Source organism: Patagioenas fasciata, chromosome 2 (genome assembly GCF_037038585.1).
Source record: "Patagioenas fasciata isolate bPatFas1 chromosome 2, bPatFas1.hap1, whole genome shotgun sequence".
Taxonomy (NCBI): Eukaryota; Metazoa; Chordata; class Aves; order Columbiformes; family Columbidae; genus Patagioenas; species Patagioenas fasciata.
Window position 1 is genome coordinate 145220172 of NC_092521.1, and position 24559 is coordinate 145244730.

Consider the following 24559-nt stretch of genomic DNA (forward strand, 5'->3'; position numbering starts at 1 on the left):
TCAACAGTGCCCTGAACCACTGGATTTGTAATCTTACAGTACTGAAACTAGCACAAAATCCCTTATCCAACACCTTCCATTGAAGCTACACAGACAACTTCTTCAGTGGAAGCAAGGCAAGACTCCTGAATGGTCTGACAGGAAGCTAACTGATAATAAGAATGAGGAAAGGATTCCTGATGGCAAAATGATGATATTAAATTAAAAAAAAAAAACCTCAATGTGTCACCTCATTGCTTTCTTGTTTGAACCGTGCCCAAGAACAAAAGCCAGAAGAAGGTCACATCTTGCACATCAGAAGTACTGAATGAAGATTCAACTGATACAACCATGTTCTGTCTCAGCAAGCTACAGACAAAAATATTGGAGGGGGAATGGAAGGAGGACACAGGGGATGGAATATTCTGTGGAACAGATTTAGCTCTATGAACCTGGATAATTTGGAATTTTTATTTGCACTTTTCAGAAAAGCATGACACTTTTTCCACATGATGGGAGTTTCATTATAGAGTTTAAAATTTATATCACAATTCTCAAAGGGAAACACCATCCTTTATGTTGCATTTATGTAATCTCAGCTCTCCTGAAGGTCTTATAATTTTGAGAACCACTAATTCGTTAGAGGGTAAAACAAAACAAAACAAAACAAAAAAGAAGGTGGGAATGGAAAGTTTATGCTCAGCCTATGAATAGCAAGGAATAAAGAAACAATCAAGACAGACTTTATCAATCTCTAGCATTTCTGAGCACTCTGCATGGACAGAAGTCTTTGCTCAGTCCACCAAAAATAAGTGAGGAAGGAGAGCAGAGCACAGTTCGGACACATTGAAAAGCAGGATACAATAACACCACAGTAAACACTCGCAGTGTATCTGAGATTGGAAAACTATCAGCTCTCCCATGTTCATCTGAGGTGACCACAAATTCAGTTCACCTGTTTCAGCCAGTCAGTCCAACTGCTTTCAGAGAAAGGCAAATTAATATTGTCAGTAAAACAAAAAAACGATTAACAGACAGTCAGGGTTGGGAAGAACAGCAGGAAGGACGCACATGCAGCAGAAAGCACAAATGAAATCAGCTTGAAAATCTGAGCTATATAAAAAAAGTTCAGTCATAAAAACTCCAGAAATTAAAGGTAATTTTCCTCTTATTAATGGTCAGTAAGAATGAACATACATTTCTTTACAACATGATAGTGTATTTAATAACTAAAATGCAAAGTCTTGAAAACTGTAAAAGCTGACTTCATTTCCTAAGAAAGGTACCAGGAACATCCTTTTCCAAAGGTACTGTAGTTTTTAAAGATTTTGGAAATCTCGTATTCCCCTTTTATCTTGATGAAGCATACAGTTTGGGTAAGGCTGCAGGATGCCCATAATGGCATGAGACCAGACTGAGAAATTAAAATTGTTGGCATTTCTTTACTTTTGAATATTTCTTGACTGTACATATCCAGTGACAAAGTGTCCCAGAGGTTCTTGGCTTCTGTGTTTTATTTTTAACAACCCCGAAAAACAAAGCTGTTATGACTACAAGCTGCATTGGCTTTGCAAGGACTTCACAGTTAATTGAGCTATAACCACTTAGCCTGCAGGAGGCACCAGCTCTGCCAACTCTGGAGGCAATGAGAAAGTTCCCCAAGCTACTGCCAAGCTACTGTCCTGTCGTTTTACTTAAATGCTCCAAAGCAATGTGGCTTTTCGGGAGAGTGAACTTATCCTTAAACTCTAAAAACATAAAGGTACAAAGCCCCTATAGTAACTCGTGTGACATGCATGCTCAGAACAGTTACATCTCCATGATCTGAAACGTAATCTCTTGAAGTTCCCTGAGGCTTGTTGAGCCAGACACATATGAAGCTTTTAGGCATTTCAGTTGTGGAAATTTAAATTTCTTGACTCGACTTGGTCAAGGAAATAGGAATGTCCTCCAAAATCCTATCACTCAAAAGAAAGTAGCTGTCAAGCTTCCTTAATTAAAATAAATAAATAAATGAATAAATAAATAAATAAACCGGCATAAAAGGAAGAATAGGCTTATTTTTTATAAGACGATGATTGAACTTACAAAAAAAAAGAATAATTTATTCTTTACTGGTAGACAGAGATACAGGATTCCCACTGCAATTTTCATGTTTACCTTCTACCAGTAGGTCAACCAACAATGACTCTTATGAAAATAACCAGATACTGTTTCGCTGTGCCCTTGACCTACACCATACAACCTTCCAGACCTCCTCTAATACAATGAATAGGAGGCTTATCACCATGAGTCATCTAACTACTGCCATGAGGTCATTTGTGGACTTAAAGTTGTAAAGACCGTTATGATATATATCAGTCAAAAATGACTGAGCCGGGAAGTGCATGCAATAATTCAGGTAATAATTCCATATGAGGTCACAAGAATTTTATCTACTAAGTAAAAACATAATTTTCTGTAACCCTCCCTTAGATGGTACAGGTACAGACTGTGCTACTTCTCCTGGACATAACAAAAGCACAGCTGTTTTACATCACTTGCAGCATTATTACTACAAAGCAGTATTTTCCATTGAGCACCCTTAGGAACACGGTGCGATAAGTTACACGTTCACATAGGTAAGAGATGTCTCTTGGCAAACTGATCTTGCCTGCATTTTTTCTTAGCCGTTACTGTGCTTCAAGTTTCTACAGATAAAAGTTTTGTGAACATTTATCCCTTCCAGTTCAACAACTTCAGAGAGGGAGACCTCACAAAACCTCCCAATCTCAGAAAGTCCATCCAGCCTGGGGCATAAAAGCAGACTCACATTTCTTTCTTAAAGACTCTTTAAGGTTTTCATTTTTTGTTTCTCTGCTTCCCTTCTAGCACACAGTGAGATACTGACAGAAGAGGCTTGAAACTTGGAAGACTTTTGAAGATGTTTTGTGGTCAAGACTTAAACATCTCTCCTCCCTCCTCTATAGCAGCACCCAAATGCATTAAGTTTTCTCTGGTCACAAAACAAGCTTATTCAGTATGCATACTGAACTGCTCTTTACAAATTTAAGTTAAAGAAATTCATTAAGCAAATCCTGTGTTATTTGTAATTTTCTAATGCAAGACAGCTGGCTCTTTCCAAAGATTTTATATGCTGTTTTTCCACACTGCTATCCGTATTTGGCATTAAGGTAGCAGCCTTCAACACTGGAGGAGATGGAAAATATCAGACTGAAGACACAGAGATAGTTTCTGACCTGAACACTTTTAAATGTAAAACACAAGTAAATGTTAATCACTTTAAATGTAAAACGCAAATGAAAAACCAATATATATCAACTACAGGATATAAATAAAAATTTTATTTTTAAAAAAAAATGGAGAAATAAACTAAAAGTTGCCTAATCATCGCATTTAAATAGCAAAGGACAAAAATACCTACAACATGTACCTGGTTAGGATGATGCTTTGAAACATCATCTAGACCTATGAGAAATGAAACATTACCGTATACTAAAACACTAGAATAGAGTTTTATTACCAATAGTCAATCAAATTTAGCAGATTAAAGGAGTGGCGATATTTCCAAGGATGCAAAATGAAAGGAACACAGTAAGCAAGTTAACCTCACAAGCAAGGTAGCAATAAACCCAAGGGATGTTTGTTTACAGAAATACCCAAAAAGCAGAATCTTTGTCATGCTAGACATAAGGAATATTATTACTCAGAAATCAAACGAGATAACTACATAGTAGTAAATCAAACTGTTTTCAGCATTAGAATCTATCACACAGTTCAGTATTTAGCCTAGATGAAAGGATGATATTACAGGAAATTAGGGGAATGAAATATCTGTGACAAAATTCAAGGTCAGTGAACTTTTCCGCTGGTTGCAGTGGATCTAATAACACTTCAAGTCTGATGCTGATACATCTCTGAACAGCTGATAACAAGAGTTACAGTAAAAGAATAAACTACAACTACAATAACACAGAAAATAAATCATCTGCTAATCTGTATTCTACCAAATTTAGTTTAAATGAAAAAATAGTGTGTAAATGACTTCCTAACTCCACTGTCTCAAATACCACAGTGGCAGGAACGTCTAGGATAGAATAGCAACATGATGACCTGTACCACTCATATATACATGATCAGAAAAATCACACAGGTTTGATTCACTCACTTACATGCATCCAATCAATTGCCTTTTTTCTCCCCCCCGCCACTTTCCTCTCCCCTTTCTTAACAGGCTCTTCTAAAGTAACTTAGATTATCCCAGACTAAATGAGTTAAATTCAGAGTGAAACATCCTGAAAAACGCATGCCACTAAATAAAAGCATCAATAAGTTAGTGTGACTGACTCAGACCAAGTTGAAAGAACATTCAGCACAGGCTACTTCTAAATTTCATTCTAGAAATCCAATAGAGAGCTGAGCAGCACTGATAAATAAGCCACATTTACCTACTTGTGTTCAAACCTATGTAACTTTTATATATTGTAGAAGACACAAACCCTTACGTGCTGTAGAAGCAGAATTACTCTATAAGCAGAAACTTTAATCAAAGTTTCAACTGAACCTCACACTGTCACTAACATTAACAATGACTTTTCTTATGCTGCTTGACTGTTCTGGGTTGGTTTTTTTTTTGTCTTTTCTTCCATTTTTTGTTTCAACCAAGTTAGCCCTTGTTTCTGCCATCACACATTCCATATTTATATCCTACATCTTCCAACTTATCTTAATATTTTTTTGGTAGTTTTGTTTTACTTGAAGTCTCATTCTGCTGCTGTCACAAGAGTAGCAATATGCTTCCCTATATAGGACAGCTACAAAATTCCCTCAGCTTAAGATTTCAGTCTATAACTTCCTCCTAATTAACATCACGCAGCATCCCCATTAGGAGCACAGCACAGGAATGCTTGCTGCTTTACCCAAGGAGCCATAAGAAATGGTAAACAATTTACTTACAGTAGTTTTAATGTACATATAACCAGATTTCTGCCTGAATTTTTCTTTGCATTGATGGCAAATTAGAGAAGGAACAAGTTGGGGTCAAAATCCGCCTGGTTTCTACATTATGAAAGCCTTTGGAAGTAACACCCCCTAACAGACCTCTCACTCAAGATAGCATACATGTATTTTTTTACTAGGGCAACACTACTACTCAGATAACTGAAATTAGAAGGTGACCTCATCTTCAGTGGTATTTGCCTTTGTTCTAACGCTTCTAGTCTAAATCATAGGACTGGAGCCCAAAGTCAGCTGAAATCAAGAAAAATCTACTTAACACAGGATCCCAATCTTACTGTTCTTCCGTCTCAAACTTATCAGATAACATACAAGTGTTTCTTAATTTTGGGGTTTTTTTCCTCCCATGTAGCCAAGATTAGCCACAGTTGCATTACAGAACCCAGCATGCCCAAGGTGGATTAGATGCTGCTAACAGCTTCATCGGGTCCTGCTAGTGAAGTCCACAGCTGTAGAGTTACTGTCAAATAATAGGGGTCTGGCACAACATCACTGAGATTACCTTCTGAGAGTTACATTTGTACTACAGCCTTTCTTACTTTTCTGGTTCTAATATTGGTTTCTGACAAAATCAAAACAAATGGCAGAAAAGCCAAACTAATCACAGATTTTTTCCCCTTCCCATTCTATGTATCATGTTAACTTCTACATGATGAAAACATACAGGATTGTATTTCTACTGATTGCTTCCACGAATCTAAATGAAGTTCCACTACCTAGGGGACAGAATTACATTTACCAAAAAAGGCCGCGAACAACCCGAGATTGACCAAACCTAACCAAGAGTCTACAAAAGTCAAGCAAAAACCCTCTCATTAGCCTAATATTATTTGGATCTAGTCCCATCCTAGATGAGTACTTAGAAATACAATCAATACATATAGTCCCATCAAAATCAGTGATGTACTGCATACTTAAGAAAATGTATATTAATTAATAACTTTAAGAGCTTTTCTAGACAAGAGCTTTGTTATACTAATATTAAACTACCAGAATTTTAACTGGCTTCAACAGCAGTGCTGTAGTCATGGCTAAAACGAAAACTTTTCCAATGACAGCATGAAAAGTATTTTCATGCAAGTGTGCCTTTATAATTGAAAAGAAAAATCAAGTGGAAAAATTTCTGTTCTTGCTCCTAAAGAATACTTAACTTATAATGAGCTCACACAACAAACTATTTATGAAGGAAAATACATTATACTGTATTTGACAGTTATAATGCTATAAACTTTCATCTAGACCAAGCTCATATTGAAAAAACCTTTTAAGTGTCACTAAAAAGACACAAGAAAGCCACAAGCCGTATCTAGTATTTTTTTATTAAGTCACTACCATATCAACTAAAAACCTAGAGAATAATAAACATATTTGAAACATAGGCTGTTATGCCTTAAACTCGGCATTACAAATATTGAAATCTGCACTCATAACCCGCTGCACACCTCATTATCGTGGCACAGCTGCAGGGACAGACGGCTCACATAAAATATATATTGTTATGAATGTGTCAGATCATTCAATAATTATTGCTCAAACAAAGCAGTACAGAAGAACTGCTGAAATTCCTTCATAAATTGGCCACCCATGGTTTCCTTCCTTTGTGAAAGAGCTTCCTTTAAAATGCACAACCTTGGGGTGAAAATCCACAGTAACTTCAATTTTTCTAGCTTCACGGTGTCAATCACATGAAACATGGAATTTTTTTGCCCAGTCCACCCCAAAACTGGCTTATTGTGCAGACAGACGTGCAGCATACAGATAGCTGCAGGAACATAGGCTGGACTGAGGGATGAGGGAGCTGGAGCTGCAGGGGCTGTGATGGCCACGAAGCTGCACACCTCCCACGTGGGGCCATACTGTCAGGGCTGATGTTCTGGTACCTCCCTGGCCATTCCCACCTTGGGAATTACGATGAGATAGTCAGCACAGTTTTAAAAGGTCTCTCAAAACCCACAACAGTCTCATCTCTTTAGTTCACTATCAACTTCAGATGAGTCTGAATCAGTGGTGTAATTTGGTAAATTGTTTATTATTTCTCTAGCAGAGCTCATTTTTGGTGTCTTCTACCAGAGGAGACTCACATTTCCGCAAAGGAGCTCAACACAGGCAGGCTCAGATAAAGCAGCTGTCACTAGGGACCACAAGAGGCTGACAAGGAAGGATGAAGGAGCAGAGCAGAAAGCGTAACGGGCATCTCCGAGTGCACTAGATAAGAATCATTCCCAAGCCATGCACGTTAGAGTCCATGGGGAAGGAAAAACAAACAAAAGCTAGTCCCAAACTACACACAGCTTCTAAGATGCCTGCATTTTCACTCCCTGATCTTCTGATTGCCTTTGTCAAGAAACACTTTTATTCGCTTCATGCTGCAGATATATAAATCTTACATCTACCTTCATCTTCGGTGCTGCCTGCAGGCAAGAAGCACAACTTACACAGTTCCCTCATCTTCCAGAGTGACTTCTTACACCCACTTTAAACATGCTCTTAAGTACTCATTTGTATAGTAAACCTAACAGAAGCCCAAGCAGAGGCAGAGCTGCATTCTTTAACAGGAACTCCCACACAGACACTTTGTTTTTGAAGCACCAAAGTCTCTTCCTACTGAGAACATAAGCATAAAATTTGAATTCTCAAGCTATTCACTATAGCATGGCAGAGAAATAAGAAATGCAATGTAATTACAAAATAAACCCATGTATAATCATGAAATGTGAGTGCATACCTTCCCTGATAGCGGTAAAGGGGGTTCCTTCCTCTTCCTGTAATCTAATTACCTTCAATGCCACCAGCTTTCCATTTACCCTGAAAAGAAAAGAGGAAAGGGGAAGGAGAAATAAAAAACAAAATTAAAGGAGAAACAGTATTTCTCATAATAGAACTTGTTTCCCATCATGTACTTATTCAATTTCTTCCTGTCAATGCCAGTGATTCATTTATAGCACTGCAAGAAACACTTCATAGCTTCCATAATGTCAACTTTATATTTTCACACTCAGATGCAATCCAAGAAATGATCTCAGCTTTCTGTGAGTCAGTCTGTTTCCTTTCTATCACAGCACTAAACTGAAGCTTTGTTAAGAAGTATCGCATTGTAAAATAAGGCTTTAAACTATCTGTCCTTTGCTTGATCACATTGTTCAAAGAAAAAGGCATACGATTTTCATCAATCACCCTACTTGTAGTATATTCATAGTGATGCTTCCTTCCCACTGCCTCACACCCATAATTATTATACTCAAAAAGCCATGGAAGCTTGAGATGGAAGATATCTTTTAGGTCATTCTGGCCATACCCCATTATGGCAGGATAGTCCCTAAGGTACATCCTTGACTACATGGCCCAGGCTAGTTTTAGATTATAATGACTATCGTTTATAAGATTAAAGATATCTTGTGCTCCAAGGGACAAAACTTCACAAGAGGTCACTGTAGTTTAAAATCTATTTGGCTGGTTTCACTTCTAGCATTCAAAATTTCACCACACATGAATCATATTCAAGGTCCCGCAAAAAAAATGCAGTTGGTTCAGTTCATCCAAATTAAATCTCACAAAAACTGAATGAAAAAGACTGATAATGATTACCCTCTGCAAGAACAAACTCATACTCTGAAAATTTAACAGATTCCTCAGGTATGACAAGCAATGGGAAGGACAGATCACTGAAAAGGCATAATACAGTTGCCAAAAAAAAAAAAAATTCCAATTTCTTTCTGTAAAAACGAAATTAGCCTTTACAGCCACAAAGCCCAAGGAAGAATTGGAGCTTTCACACTCTTGTAGTCATGGAGGCAATTCCCTATTGTACAGGGCCCTTGAAGATGTATTCATTTTTCTAAGGAAGATGATACAGACACCTACCAAGTCTGAATTTATCTTCTCCCTCAGGCTTTTAATTTTTGCAGTTAGATGACTTCAGTGGCAGGATGGCTACCATCTTGTTTCTTGTGATTATTTTTCTTCTACAACTGCCAGAATTTCATTAGCCCTATACACACTATTCCATAATTACTCCAAGTGACTTAAGAAATCCTGCTTAGCAAAAGATAGCTTACTCATAACCTTGCAACTATTCATAATACTTCAGACTGGCACCAGCAATTTAAGTCTCAGGCTACTAGTCACCATTGAAAGATAATGATCACCTTAAAGATACTGGATTATCTGGATTTATCCTTATAATTACCTTACATATACTTTTGTTTAGACTTAAACAGAATTTCTGGCATCAGAAAAAGATAAGTCTTGCCCCAAGTAATTTCACCTGTCATGCACAGACAGGAGAATTAACCATAATAAAAGCAGCAGAAAGACTGATGACAGACATGTTGTTCATATATATATGTAGTTTTCAATTCCTTCATCAATACACCACCCTACCTATCACATACATATAAACAAGTTACATACCTGGAAAACTTGATTATTTTACAATATATGAAATAACTGTGCAGGAGGAATTTAAATAAGTAATATAATTTTGCGGATCCAGAGCAAGACAGATACTGTGTTCAGAGAAGGCAATGCGGAATTCAATGGGGAAGAAGAAAGGAAGAAAACCAAACCAAAACCAAACAAAAAACCAAACCAAAATAAAACCAACAAGACAAAACAAACAAAACAAAAACAAACCAACCAACACAACAAAAAACAACAAAAAAACAAGAAAAAAGCCAAAACAAACAAACGAAAAAACACACACAAAAAAACCCAAACAAACAAAAAACCAACCAAACAAAAAAACCACACAACCAGACCAAGGAGGTACTAAGGAAACAGGGATGTTTCCTGCCAGAGAGAAAGGTGAATAGCATGCAGCATTGTGTAGATTATGTTATTTTTAAGCCGAAGTTCTACATTTCATTAATTCAGTAAGAGCAATAAATAACACAAACAGCAATAGTATGGAACTCATACAGAAAGTTCACAATTAAACCCAGTAGGTGGGCTGTGTTATTTAGTTATCACTGCCACTTTGTCATTGGTACCTGTCATCATCCTGATAGACATCATGGCAACTCTTAACACTACTGAAATGATCGAACTAATCTCAAGGAGTGTTCCTCTGGGATTTCATTCTGCCCTTTAGTATTATTTATCTCCAATATATCAACCTATAACTTTCAGAATAAAACAGCCATTAAAATCTTGGCTTTAGCTCATTTTCTATAGACAGGAGCATGCAAGACTGGAGATGTGAGAAATGATGAAGTATCATCAATTAAAAGAGAGAAGTGTGTGTATATTAACATCTTTTAGCTATTCTCCCACTGATGCAATCTCAGGATGCAGTTAGATGATGCTGCAGAGATGAGCTAACGGCTACTGTAGGGTATAGCCTTGCTCCTGCTAAATCCCTGCCACACACTCCTGCCACTGTCCTTTATTTGCCGTCATTACTGCCAGACCCTACAGTGAGACTGCTTAGGGAGCTTAAATAGGAGAAGACTAGCCTTCCCAAAAGAACTAAATCATATTTTCAAAAATGATGAAGGCATTTTCCACATTTCAAAAACAAAAACCGCTAGAAAACATATGAGAAGAACTGGGACCACCTCTTGAGAAGCAGCAAACCATGGGATCAAGCCAGCTATGTCATGAATCTATGCCCTGAATCATGTGATGACATGCCAAAATAACGTGGCAATTTCCTTAGAAACAGCATTGAAAAAGAGAGACCTGGATAAAATTTCCTCTGCAGCATATCAGAATTTGTCTTTGCAGGCTTCAATAGTGATCAGATAAGGTGTGTAGAATTCCTTTCAGATATTACTTCACATTTGTCTTCCACAACTTTCAAAGCATGCTCAGTATTTTCATTATTTTCAAATATAGGTACAAAAACTGACAGGTAGCAGCATTTTAGACAATGAAAAGGCAATGCTGCTGCCCCTTTTAACGTTTAGAATCACAGAATGTTCCTCTCTTGTTCGCTGTCCAAAGTAAACAATTTCAAAGCTTCTCAAAACAATACACTTAACTGGGTCAAGGATTTCACTTATCATCTGAAGTCCATCCTGCCAATAACACCATTAGTTTCTATTAAGGACAATGCTGACTATAACATTCCTATTTTCTAACTTACAAGCCATCCTCCTTCTTAAACTAACTCGCTCTCTTCTTCTTTCTCATCCAAAAAATCTTCAGAGAAAGGACAGAAGACTTGAAGCCTCTCTAATTATCACACTGAGCTAGTTTACTCTAGGCAAATCACCAACAGCTGATGGACAGTTTTCTAATTTATGGAAATTCAGCATTTTAATGTTACATAATCTCTTCTAATAAATTTCTGATTTTATATGCAATGTGGGCAAAAGAAAAATTAGTCCAAATTGTTTTCCGTGGCATATAGTAGAAGTCTGTACATTATAAAAAGTACAAATGAGCCAGAAATTACAAAAAAGCTAATACAATGTGTTATTCTGCCTTTTATAAAACAGCACATATCAGCATTACCAAAATAAATATATTTATAAAAATGTCCATTTATGAGAAAGTAGAGAAGATTAGAAATTATTTAATGCTTTAATGCATCATTAAGAACACATAATATGGATGAATACAAAGTAACCAATGACTTAATTGGCTTCACTGGGGATAATCCTGATGATGGCACATAGAGAACAGAAGAGTACAATAACACTATATTCTCAAGTTCTTCAGTTATATTTAGATACAATACACGTTCTAAATATGACATATTTAAAAGAGTCAATTAACATAAAATCTGCCACTCTGATTTCAATTTGTTTATTTTATACAGAGTTTTACCCCTGTCTGGAGTTGAGGCTGAGTTCATAATTCAAGCAAGTGCTAGGCCTAGGAGCATTTCTGCAAAGAAAAATCAGTAGACAGTAACTGGACTATGCTTTTATTTGTGATACACATTTCAAGAAACTATTTTTTATGAAGAAAAGTAACTCTCAATTGTCAAATATTTATTTAGACAAAAAGCTCAAGGTTTGATGATCAAACCCTGAGAATATCTAATTAGACCTACTCTGCAGTGATATTAATGTCACAAACAGGCATCTAAAACCCCAAACAGACCATAGTGGCCTAATGAAACCAGGCTCTTCCAGAATTTTCCTTTGAAGAAACCTGACAGAGACAAATTCACTGTAGGTTTAGTTGCCTCTGATTATTCTATCAACGAGTAACTAATTACACATAATGGAAACGCTTCTTTTAATCAGTGTCATAAAAGATAGTTCCATGTAAACATGGTTTATCATATATTTTTCTTACTGAAAAGGACTTATGTTTGTAGTTTATAAAAATCACTTACAGCTCCACTAAAGCCCAAAGGTGCAAATACTCCAGGGACTAACATGGCCCTTCAAGTTCTCTTTTTGACTCCCACCATGTTCTAACTTCCATTTGAGACAAAAGTTACCTTGTTTTAGAAGAAGCCAGTGGATTAAAGATACTTCATAATGCTGACAATTAATAGGGCTGAAAAACAGAAGATCAAAGAGTTCCAAGAGAGATGAAGGATTTAAATTATTAATTAGTGTTGTTACTGGAACTCGGGGATCCTGTTCTTCACAGGACTCCAGGTAGTTTCACACGATGTCGCAGCCCTCACTTGAACAGGAGCAGGTGAGCAGCATCGGAGCATTTACCTCCAGGTCCATCGTCCCTACCTCCCAGCCTACATCCTTCAGTCCAACCTCATCAGCTGCTTGTCCAAGTGCAGGGCCTGCACTTGCGTCATGCCTGCTGGAAGCAAATCACTTGGGACTGGCAGTAGGAGAGCAATGCACAGCTCTGGTCCTCCTCCATATACCCTGCATCTCCTTTGGGCCGCTGATGTTCATATAAAGAACTTGTTTTCACATAAAGAGAATGTGAAGACAAACATAGTGATATCACTCACAAGTAAAGTGGCCTCTTACAACCCTGCTGCACAGTGACAGTTGCAGGGGACCTTCTGAGAGATGCCATTCCACAGCTAACTGGAAAATACATTGGTGCATAATGGCATTTATTTGGCAAATTGCCTCACCATTTGCTCTACCATTCAAATCATGCATATATGTGTCAGTGCCAATAAATTACTATCCAACAACTTTTAACACCTATACCCAATAACTATGTTCTATCCTAGCTTCTCTACCACATTTTCTTTTGCAATCTGGGTAAGTAACAGAATAGATTTTCTTTCCTCAGTTTTGTCTCCTGCCACAAGAGATGATAATGCTAAGTCACTTCTGTAAACTGCTTTGCAGGTTGAAGAACAGCATATATAATGTAATGTTCTCTTTATAGATCCAACTATAGAGGAAAAAAAATCTCCCAATATTTCTTTTAAACACTAAGGAATACACTCAGTAAGTGGTCAACGTAGTCAACAATTCATTTTCTAGTTAGAATCTTAGTAACTTATTTTAGTATTTATAGTACTTCAGTAACTTTTTCCACCATTTGGCATTTTAGTTCAACTTCCAGTTTCCATGAGTTTTGCATCTAGTTCAACTTGAAGATCCTGTTTTTGTTAAAGATTTACAATGCTAGAGATTTTTTTAAAAGCATCCATGTACATACTTCATAAACCTATGTCATGACATTGAGATGTATAGTAGAAAGAAGCCTACAAAAATCAGTTGAGCACATTAGTTAAAAAACAAAGGGGGTGGGGAAAGAAGAAAAAAAAGGGGGAAGCCCTAATAGGTAACCATAAAGCGCTTTTTCATAATCCATGAATGTATATTCCTTTTCCAGACATCTGGTATCCCCAGATGAAAATAATTTCATTTGTAGATGAACACTGATTTCACACAGTTTGCAAGAAATACAGGAAAACACAGAAAGTTTAGGTCACTAATGCAACACAAATCAGAGCAATTTTGAAATGTTCAGTCTAAATAAATTGGCCAAAACATGAAAAAAATATTATCTGTGAACTGGACTGGTGCACACCAAATGTATCAGGGAGTATGTGAACATACCTCACATGGGCATGGAGTAAAGATAGGAAAATGACAAAAATGTGACAGCATGACAGACAAAACCACGGCAAGTTCTTCAGCCCATTCAAAGCCTATGGAACTTGCAATAGATTGCACAGAAAACAAAATAAAAGACAATGAAAGAGTCATGGAGGTTTCATAAAAGGAATTGCCTTTGATGAATATGAACATAAAATGACCTGACTACCTGAAAAAATAACTTTCATCTTTGGGTACATGTTGGAATCACCTTGAACAGACACACACACACACAAAACAGTTTTCAAACAGAAACAGGTAAGATACCTCGATTGAAGAACTATTCTACACTTCTGCAGCCTTCAAGCTCTCCTTGACAGCATCAGCTTCTACTGTGCTCTGCTCAGTATTCTACCAACTTGTCATATTAATAGATAAAAGGGATAGGCACCAGAATTAGGACAAGCATTTTACTAGGGATAAATTGAAATGATGTAATTTTGTGGCAGGAAAATTAGGGAAAAATATGTTGATTGAGCTCTCTCTTACAAATACTACACATTTTTGTAATACTGTGAGCACATACAACTTAATAGTGGTGCCAATAAAAGTAAAGGTATGGTAAAAGTCAGTTGGACAAGCAAGAAGCAGGGCAGGAGCAGTGGAGATACCATTGGCTTGCCTCTCAAAACACAGACACATGCTGTGAAAGCAGCAGTCACAGATCACATCACTGTAACCGATGTAATCTTTTTAAATTCTTTGCCTTGAAGGGCAACTGAACACAGTGGGAGGAGAGGATGGAAACCCTGCCAACTCATACTATTGCCAAAAGCACAGGTTTTTGCCTTAAGTGCAATATGCAGAGCTCCCAGGCCTCTGCACTGCTGCATAAGGGGTTCTGGTTGGCAGCAGCTCCCCTGTGCCAGCACCAGCTTCGTCTCCAGACTCTCGTAACTCACATCAACATTTATGTGCCACAGATCAAGCCAGATGCCATTGCTGTACATTCAGGTAAATTTATAATCAAGCTCAAGAGGGAGAAGGTCAATGGCAGCAGGAAGATATACGTGTTGATACAGTCAGATAGCACTTTTTCAGCTCAACCACACAGTGAAATGATATAGGAATTAAAAAGGCACCTATTGTATGGCAAATGTTCAAGGTGCTAGCCAAACACGGAGTAAATGGAACTTGCATCAGTTTTTACAGCGTTATCAGTATATTACTAGGCCTTCTAAATTTTACATTGGAAAAAAAAAAAAAAAGCAGAAATCACTTCAAAGTGGTCTGATTTTCATGCAGTAAATAGCCTCTTGGGATTTTCTACAACAAAGTAACATGTGAGAAGCCAGGCTGAACGAAAGTAGAAAATGAACATGCCAAGATGAGTTTCATTACTCACGCCTGATGTGCAACACGTGAAATCAAATAGATTTGCCTATTGATGCAACCGTCAGCCAGAAACAAATGGCAGCTTGGCTATTTCTCCAATAAACAAAAAAGCCCAGCCTAAGAGAATACTGCTTCGCTTTCCTCAATAACACAGTCTTGTTCACTCTGCTGCTTCCTCACCCCAGGGAATCATTTTTATCTGACTACAAAAAGAGAAATCCATCATCCAGTAAGAGGAATTAACCCACTTCATTTCACTTTCCTGGGATACTGCTGCAAATACTCCAACAGGCAGAAAAGTTTGATAGGAAATCAAGGGCTTGCTACCACTGACTGTGCTCCAAGTTAGAATAAGCCAGGCTTGGCCTGAAAGCATGTTACTGCACACATTATTTTAAATTTTAGGAAAGGAATGGCTGATTTTGTGTCTTTGGATGCAGGTAGGTACCTTTTAGTCTTTCCAAACAGTAAGCTAAGATCACAAATTTTTTATTCTATCACGATGATTAGCAGGGGAAATAATTTAAAAAGTTGAAATATATCTCAGGCAATACACTAAAAAAAAACAAACCCCACTACTTGCCATATGCAGCTGATGATAAATATTAAGCACGATAATTCTGAGTACAAAGCATCATTCAAAACAGATTAGTCTGACCTTTAATCCTCCATCTTCAACTACAGTTAAGGACACATCTCAGTAACGTTTTGGCAAAATGAGAAAGCCAAACATTAGAGTTGATTAAGAATTAGGGTTTCTCAAAGTTTTTTACCTAAATGCACTTGTGCAAGTATTACCACCTTTTCCAAATACACATCATGTTTACATTCTGTGGTGTGCCATGAAGGCTTAATCTTTCAGCAGCCAAAACTGGGCACATGTCAAAACAAACAGCCCTCTTTCGACCTGTTTTGCTCATTTTACTTCCCTCTGAGCCTGTAGCCAGGGGAGTACAGTGACGCACATCACAGTCTCATCCTATGTACCTACACCAGATGCTAGAAAAAACTCCCTGTATCTATTCCTCTGCCATTTTAGATAAAGCTATAAACAGTCAGAGCCAATCTGCCAGAAAAGCAGCAGCATAGTTAAGCTCTCATGGAATGGCTGGAGCCAATGCTGGCCCAACCATTCCCCACCCCCTGTCCATCTATCTTCCCCAATACTACGTTGTTGCAGTGATGGTCTCTCTTCTTGGGGGATATGATCCAGGCCAGAGGTTCCTCAGTTTCTCATGGGGACAGATGAAGTACCAGGGCCACATTATCTCAACCAACAACTCCTTTTGAACCAGCAGACAGCCCCTTTAGTGTTCCCCCTGTTCTTAAGGAATAACCTCATCCTGTTATGTAGTTCAACTGTTTCTCTAGTTCAAGAACAAGAAGTCTGGACTGGGCAAGTTGAATCTGGGTGGTGCTGTGTCATATGGGAATTATTCAATTCTCAGCTAGGAAAAAAAAAAACCAAACAAAAGCCTCACCTCTGTGCCTGGGAAGATCATGGAACAGATTTTTCTAGAAACTATGCTAAGGCACATGGAGGACAGGGAGGTGATTGGGGACAGCCAGCATGGTTTCATCAAGGGCAAGTCATCCCTGATCAACCTAGTGGCCTTCTATGATGGAGTGACTACATCAGTGGACAAGGGAACAGCTAGGGATATTTGTTTGCCTGGACTTTGACATGGTTCTTTGACATGGTCCCTGATAACATCCTTCTCTAAATTGCAGAGAGATGAATTTGATAGATGGACTGTTTGGTGGATAAGGAATTGGTTGGATGATCACATCCAGAGAATAGTGGTCAACAGCTCAACATCTGGATGAAGAGCAGCGGTGAGTGGTGTCCCTGAGGGGTCTGTACTAGGACCAGTATTGTTTAGTATCTTCATCAGGGACATAGACAGTGGGATTGAGTGCACCCTCAGCAAGTTTGCAGATAACTCCAAGCTGAGTGGTGCAGTTGACACACCTGAGGTATGGGATGCCATCCAGAGAGACCTGGACAAGCTTGAGAAGTGGGCCCCTGCTAACCCCATGAGGTTCAACAAGACCAAGTGCAAGGTCCTGCACCTGGGTAGCAGCAACTCATGGTATTACTAGAAGCTGAGAGATGAAGGGATTGACAGCAGCCCTCCAGAGAAGGACTTGGGGGTAGTGGTGCATGAAACACCAAACATGAGCCAGCAATGTGTGTTTGCAGCCCAGAAAGCTGACCCGTATCTTGGGCTGCATCAAAAGGGCTGTGGCCAGCAGGTCAAGGGAGGTGATTCTACTCCTTCACTCCACTCTGGTGAGACTCCACCTGGAGTCCTGCATCCAGCTCTGTGGTCCTCAGCACAGGAAATACATGGACCTGTTGGAGATGGTTCAGAGGAGGGCCACAAAAATGATCCGAGGGCTGGAACACCTCTCCTATGAGGACAGGCTGAGAGAGTTGGGGTTGTTCAGCCTGGAGAACAGAAGGCTCCAGGGAGACTTTATTGCAGCCTTTCAGTACTTGGGGGCCATAAGAAAGAAGGGGACAGACTTTTTAGCAGGGCCTGTAACAACAGAATAAGGGGTAATGGTTTTAAACTAAGGAAGGGTAGATGTAGACTAGATAGAAGGAAGAAATTTTTTACAATGAGGTGGTAAAACACTGTCACAGCTTGCCCAGAGAGGTGGTAGATGCCTCATCCCTGGAAATGTTCAGGGCCAGGCTAGACGGGGCTCTGAGCAACCTGATCTGGTTGAAGATGTCCCTGCTCATTGTGAGGGAAGGGGGATGGACTAGATAACCTTTGAAGGTCCTTTCCAACCCAAACTATTCTACGATTCCATGAAAATTAAGAAGGTGATGGAATATTACTATAACATTAAGAATATTACTATAACATTAGGAATATTCTCTGTGTTTGCATTCTTATCCACATCCTAATTACACACACTTTTTTCAAAATTCATTTTAAAGACCTTGCAAAAAATGTTACGAGGCCGCAGAATAAAGTTACATATATATATATATTATAATTCACCCTTCTGTAGAGCTTGTTATTTATAATGGAGAAATGTAGAACTCAGTAATTTCAATTTATTATTCAACTACCATTAAAATCATTAAAATCATATTTCTTACAAATCTGCAGTCAGCTCTACTAAAACAAACTAATATTTCTAATCGATCTATGTTTCATAACACATTCACAAATCACCACTAAATGAAATAGCGACAAGTAAGTGCTTTGCCTTTTTTTTGAGACTGTTCCACTGATTGACAGGACATGTAGTAGTCCTGTTGGCTTAGTTCAGTCTTATAGAAAGCCAAGGTATATGGGATAACTATCACTGGATATGTGCTGTGATTTTCAAAGGGTTTTAGTAATAAGGCACAAGCTGAAATCTATATGATTTTCTCATATTACGTAGACCCCAATAAAAAGCTTGCATATGTATAATGTCTGGAACTTATGGTGATGTGTAACTGAACCATTAACAATACGATGTAACTGCATTTTCTTGAAGAAAGCTGCCAGTGAAAGACAATACATGCACGGGCATGGCAGATGTGTAAATACTTCTTTTACATTTAGAACATGTTTCTATTCACATCAGCTGCCATTACACTCATCAGTCTCAAAGCTACTGAGAGATGAGGACACTACTCATCCTGATTTATTACAAATAATCAGTAAAAAAAGTATTTTTCAGTACCTACCTAACACAATGACCCTGTAAAATGTTAACATGTATTTCCTTGTTTCAGTAGTTATTCTGTCCCATGACTGCCATAATATTCTTTCTGCTGGGAATGGTAAGTTGCCTCAACTATCATTCACAAGACAATGTTTTTAAATAAAGATATGGCATGTAGCCAATCCCTCTCTCAGAACTACTTTATTATTACTGAAAATTCGAACATGAAAGTTTCATTAAATATAGGAACTTGCACAAGACCTTATGCTTGACAAAAGATAACTTACAACTGAAGCACTAGCTCAACAAATATATTTTAAGTGTGCTTACTGATTTACTTTATACAATAGAGAGGCACTTACGGCCTTGGAGCTAAAAAAGTTGCAAAAAATAACATTAAATTGGCTGGTAAAAAAATTGACATGTATATTGTAGATTATCTTGAGCCAGAGTAGTTGCAATGATTGTAAATAAACTCTTGTAAACAAACCAAATCTCCAGTAGTCCAAAATTCCATTAATTTCCTTTCAGGTTATTTAATTCTAGTTTTTTAATAATGACAAACAAAACAATAGCAACTGATTGCATATATTCAGCATTGCTCTCAGAACATCAGAAGAATCTACTTGAGAGTATATTGTGCTTTTACCCCTAGTGCAACCTTAAAGTGCAAACAAAATATCAGATTAACAAGTTGGGATCTCACATTGTTCTGATGCAAAGGTAATATGTTCCCTATGTGACATGGTCTCAGCCTCTTTCACTAGAGCACCTGGCAGTCAGTAGCACTGTGCATTCATTCATCACAATCTTTGTGTAAGTGTCGCAACAAGAGTTAATACTTTCTGCTTACCTTCATTTCTACACAAAATTAAATTTAAAAAAATCACTTACTTGCTTTTTCCTTTGTATACTGTTGCATAGGACCCTTCTCCAAGTTTTTCCAGTTTTTCATATGAGTCTGCTTTTCCAAACTTAGGGCTTGTAGGCTAGACAAAACAAAAAAAGATGGCCTTTGAGCACGTATTGCACCCGCACAATATTAACAGCTTTGATTCAGCCTTTAGAGACCAAATGTCACAATCAAAACTCATAGAATTGTATGTTTTCAGCAGCCAACAATAAAAAAAAATAATTAATAGCAGAGCTAATGAAACAATATAATAGGCTACTCAAATAAAACATCATTCAACACCCCAGATGGTGGTTGCTGATACCAACCATACACTTACATCCCTGGAACTATCAAAAGGATTTTGTTCTTAATCAAAGAGACTTTTCTGTTTTATTTTTCACATATAAACTTCATACAGGGAAAAAGATCATTAACAACTAAGCCATCTTATCTTTGTTAAGAGATCTAAGCAACAATCTTAATCTGCCGTACAAAATCAATTTTAAAGAGTTGCTTATTTTTTTAGGCTAAAGCCCATCCAAAAGCATTGCTCTAAGTACTTAATGTCTCGTACATCAAACATTGTTCAGATAGTGGTCAAAATACTACAGGAAAGCATCAATAATGAGAGTATCTTGATTCTGAATTATGTTTACAGTCTTCAGATTATGGATATAATCACACTATGCTTTTAGTAGCATGTATATGCAGCATAGTTGAATGAAATCCTGCAACCTTAATATCTGCTGCCTAAGTGAGGGGTCTAAAACTGCACCAACCAAATAAGTGATTCTTGCTCAAAGGGCCAGATAGCTCAGCTGGCCTTTGTGATGGACTGGTACTGTCCCCATGTTTACACAGCCCTGGGAGAGAACACCACAACACTGCAAAAACAGGAATTCACCTGATATGAAAACTTTCCTATTAAGTTCTCAGAAAATGTTTGAGTTTTTTGAAGGCATCGTATTTTCCCAAATTTCCCCATTTTTCAGATGTCTAGAAGGAAAGAGCCTTTCATTCCCCAGCCCCCCCCAAAACCAGAAGGACACTGCAAAAACTGACCTGCAGCTGCCCTCAGCATTATCTACATGTTATTTAGACTGGAGTGCTCAGATGTCCTGTACCTAAACCACCAAAAGAGTACAGAGCAGAAATTCTGGAGGGTCAGCACTGATGCTCATATTACATACAGTGACTGATTTGTTAGTACGCTTGTTATAACATTATAAAGAAAAACAGCCAGGCAAATCTAGCATGTTTAGGGTTGAATTCAACTGGAAGACTCTCAAGCAGCTGCACACAGTGTACACACATATTTAGGATCTTATGCCTGATTTACAAAAAGTACTGAAGTTTCAGTTTTTTGAAAGGAAAGAAACATTTCAGTACAGGACACACCTCTGTATAAAGTCCTTTAAAACCAGGGTCAAAAGTTTTAAATCAACTGAGCCTAAAAATTACTTCTATTTAAACAGGCAAGAACATCCCAGGTAAGATGACTTGGTACCTCATACCTCTTTACTACACTTAATTAAGTATTAGCCAGAAAATGCAAAAATTCTCTTACTCAACTATTCTACATTTGTCCTAAACCAAAATTCTGGCACTTTGGCATATACATACCGTTTTTAGACTAATATCCCAGCTTTCTATTGAATAGCAGCAGGATATACACAGGTATGTTTGCAAAACTGAGCCCTTTTATCTCCTTCTAATATCCAGAACAACAATTATCTTGCTATTCAATTCCAAAGTATTATTAGACTGATGAAAATTTGCTATATGGGAACTCATCGATATTTTTCCTCTTACATTGTTTGGAACAATTCATTATAGATAAGGCAGTAACATTCTCAGTTCCCAATCTGTGCTTGAAAAATTCATTCTAACTTGTTAGAAAAAAACTTTTTATTTTTTTAATCACCATTTCATTACACACATCACTAATAGAAGTGAATAAAATATTTATTCAAGTAACCTAATTTGAGTATCCAATTATGGACTAATGCAACATTACAAAACTATAGAAAAAAGTGGTTATGTTTTTAAGTGTCTCCCATATAATGAAGAGGGTTGGCAAAGTATTTCCCAAATGGCAGGCTGCAGTGAACGCACAGTGAGTAGCTTTGTTTAGAGTGGAAATGCTGCCCTAGTTAACGGTTCACTGTTGGTTTCATCATAGCATGAAAGAAAAAGGACAGAGTTTATACATGTGTTTCACATCCATTCCTATTTTTATACTGAGATTGCGTTTATTTTATATCACTGGAAACCATAATATAAAGGTCACAACAGCTTGTAATGCCTTAAGATCTTGATAGGAAATGGGATACCTTTAATCCATTACCACACAGTAGATCATCTACAGTAATTATTCGTGCAACCTCAAGCTCATTTCTCTGTAGCCCAGCTGCCAGAAGCACAGATTGCAGGTCATGTCTTTTCACTCATTCTCCTCCTGGAAGCTGCTGTGTCCTCACCCAGAAAGGCAAAACACTAAAGCTGGTGTTGGCAGGGTGGGGAGGAGAGCTCAACCTGATGCTGCTGAACAGGTGATGGTTTCCATTATCTTGTCCTCAGGGGCAACACCACGCAGTGCCCAGGGCTCAGCTCTGGAGCAGCAATCCCTCCTCAAGCAGCCCAGACCACTTACTCAGTTGCTGCTCATGCTGAGCAAGAGCAGACCAGAAAGAACCAGAAACCAAACACATCAGCCACCCATGTGCAGTAACACCCCGTGGCCGATGCTCTCCTCTTTCCAGGGTACAGTACGTCTGTGGTGGAGCTCAGCTCTCGTCTACCTGGATCACCAGTTTGGATCGCCCATGTTCTCACACTATTAGACTTCCCTTTGTGGAAATACACATTATTGTTCCTTCAACTGTCATCTTTAAAAACTTCCAGTTTTTGAAGGTGTCTGGTGTAGAAAAGCACTTCAGAGCATTTTACCTCAAAAATTTAAATAAATTCTGAGGCAACAGAAGACTTTGCAAACTAATTTGCATGGCATTTCTTAATGAAACACCAAGACAGATCTCACTCAGCACATGCAATTAGTTTAGTAAATGGAGGGACAAATTTACCATTTCTCCAGCATTTTCTGTTTTGTTTTTTATTTAATGAAGCCTCACACTTTAATTCAAACCTACATTTACAAATTGCTTACAAAGGTAGTAATTTCAGGTACTTTTTTTTTTTCGATTCTGGACTATAAAGGAGGTGAAGACTGATGGAGACAATGCAAAGATACGAAAATCTTAAGCTTCAAAGGATGTAAATAAAAGACTACAGAATGTATCTAAATAATTTGAAGCTCTATATGACTGCTGAAAATTATAACCATTTCAGGCTACTTCACTTAGTTATTGCACTCCCCTTTCCATAAAGTTATTTTTTCAGATTCATGGCCATGAATTTTGTTATTCAGATTTCTCCACATTATGCTATCATTTTCAACCATTTCTGTTAAAAACATATGCCTTGACTAAAATACATGTAGCGAGTGAGATCTATAGATGTACAGTGTTTGCATCAGTCACTGGCATATCTCACAAGCAGCAGACTCACAACCAGCTCCCCTATATTTTAGAAAGCTGGTGCAACCCTCCCATTTGACCCAGACAAGATTTCGCAACAGAATAGAGTATTAACTTTACTCTAATTTCAGCTAATTTTGGTTGAATGCAGACATTGTGACAGATGCTTGTTCAAAGCTACTTTTTGAAGACCTGACATTACAATATTTCTACCACTATTAATTTTCCTTTCTTCTTACTCCTCCTTGCCGTGTTTTAATCCTCTAAAACACCGAAATAGAATCATAGAATCATTTAGGTTGGAAAAGACATTTAAGATCACCCAGTCCAATCATAACACTCCCAAGTCCACCTCTGAACTATGTCCCTAAGAAGCTCATCTACACATCTTTTAAACACCTCCAGGGATGGTGACCCAACCACTTCCTTGGGCAGCCTGTTCCAATGCCTAAGAACCCTTTCTGCAAAGAAGTTTTTCCTCAAATCCAATCTAAATCTCCCTTGATGCAACTTGAGGCCATTTCTTCTTATTGTATCACTTGCTACTTGGGAGAAGAGACAAACACCATCCATGCTACAACCTCCTTTCAGGTAGTTGTAGACAGCAATAAGGTCTCCCCTCAGCCTCCTTTTCTCCAGGCTAAACAGCCCCAGATCCCTCAGCTGCTCCTCATCAGACTTGTGCTCCAGACCCTCCACCAACTTTGTTACCCTTCTCTGCACTCTCTGCAGCACCTCAAGGTCCTTCTTGTAATGAGGGGCCAAAAACTGAACACAGGATTTGAGGTGTGGCCTCATCAATGCCGAGTACAGGGGGATGATCCCTTCCCTAGTCCTGCTGGCCACACTGTTTCTGATACAAGCCAGGATGTTAATGACCATCTTGGCCACCTGGGCACACTGCTGGCCCATATTCAGCTGGCTTTTGACCAAAACACGTCATGACATAATGTGACTGTGATAAAAAGACGATCTTTGCCATGTCTGAAAACTGGCTATTTACTGAATATGTTAATTTTTTGTTTGGTTAATTAAAGCCTTCAAATCTTTTCTAGGAAGATTTCATCATTATTTGTTGGATACAAGCCAAAGGGAGATCTCAGTGGGACTACTTAGGCGTAAAGAAGCCTGTT

The 24559-nt window shown here is 38.1% G+C and overlaps 1 protein-coding gene across 6 annotated transcripts in view; it reads right to left on the reverse strand.

The window, feature by feature from the left end:
• Positions 1–24559, reverse strand: part of CDK14 (cyclin dependent kinase 14) — a 324092-nt gene that overhangs the window by 210716 nt on the left and 88817 nt on the right. For all 6 annotated transcript variants that reach the window (XM_065830694.2, XM_065830693.2, XM_071805144.1 and 3 more), the window contains 2 exons: positions 19890–19984; positions 7721–7800 (listed from right to left, as the gene is read on the reverse strand). In XM_065830694.2, the coding sequence (XP_065686766.1) occupies positions 7721–7800; positions 19890–19984 (175 nt within the window). The remainder of the gene's footprint in view (positions 1–7720; positions 7801–19889; positions 19985–24559) is intronic.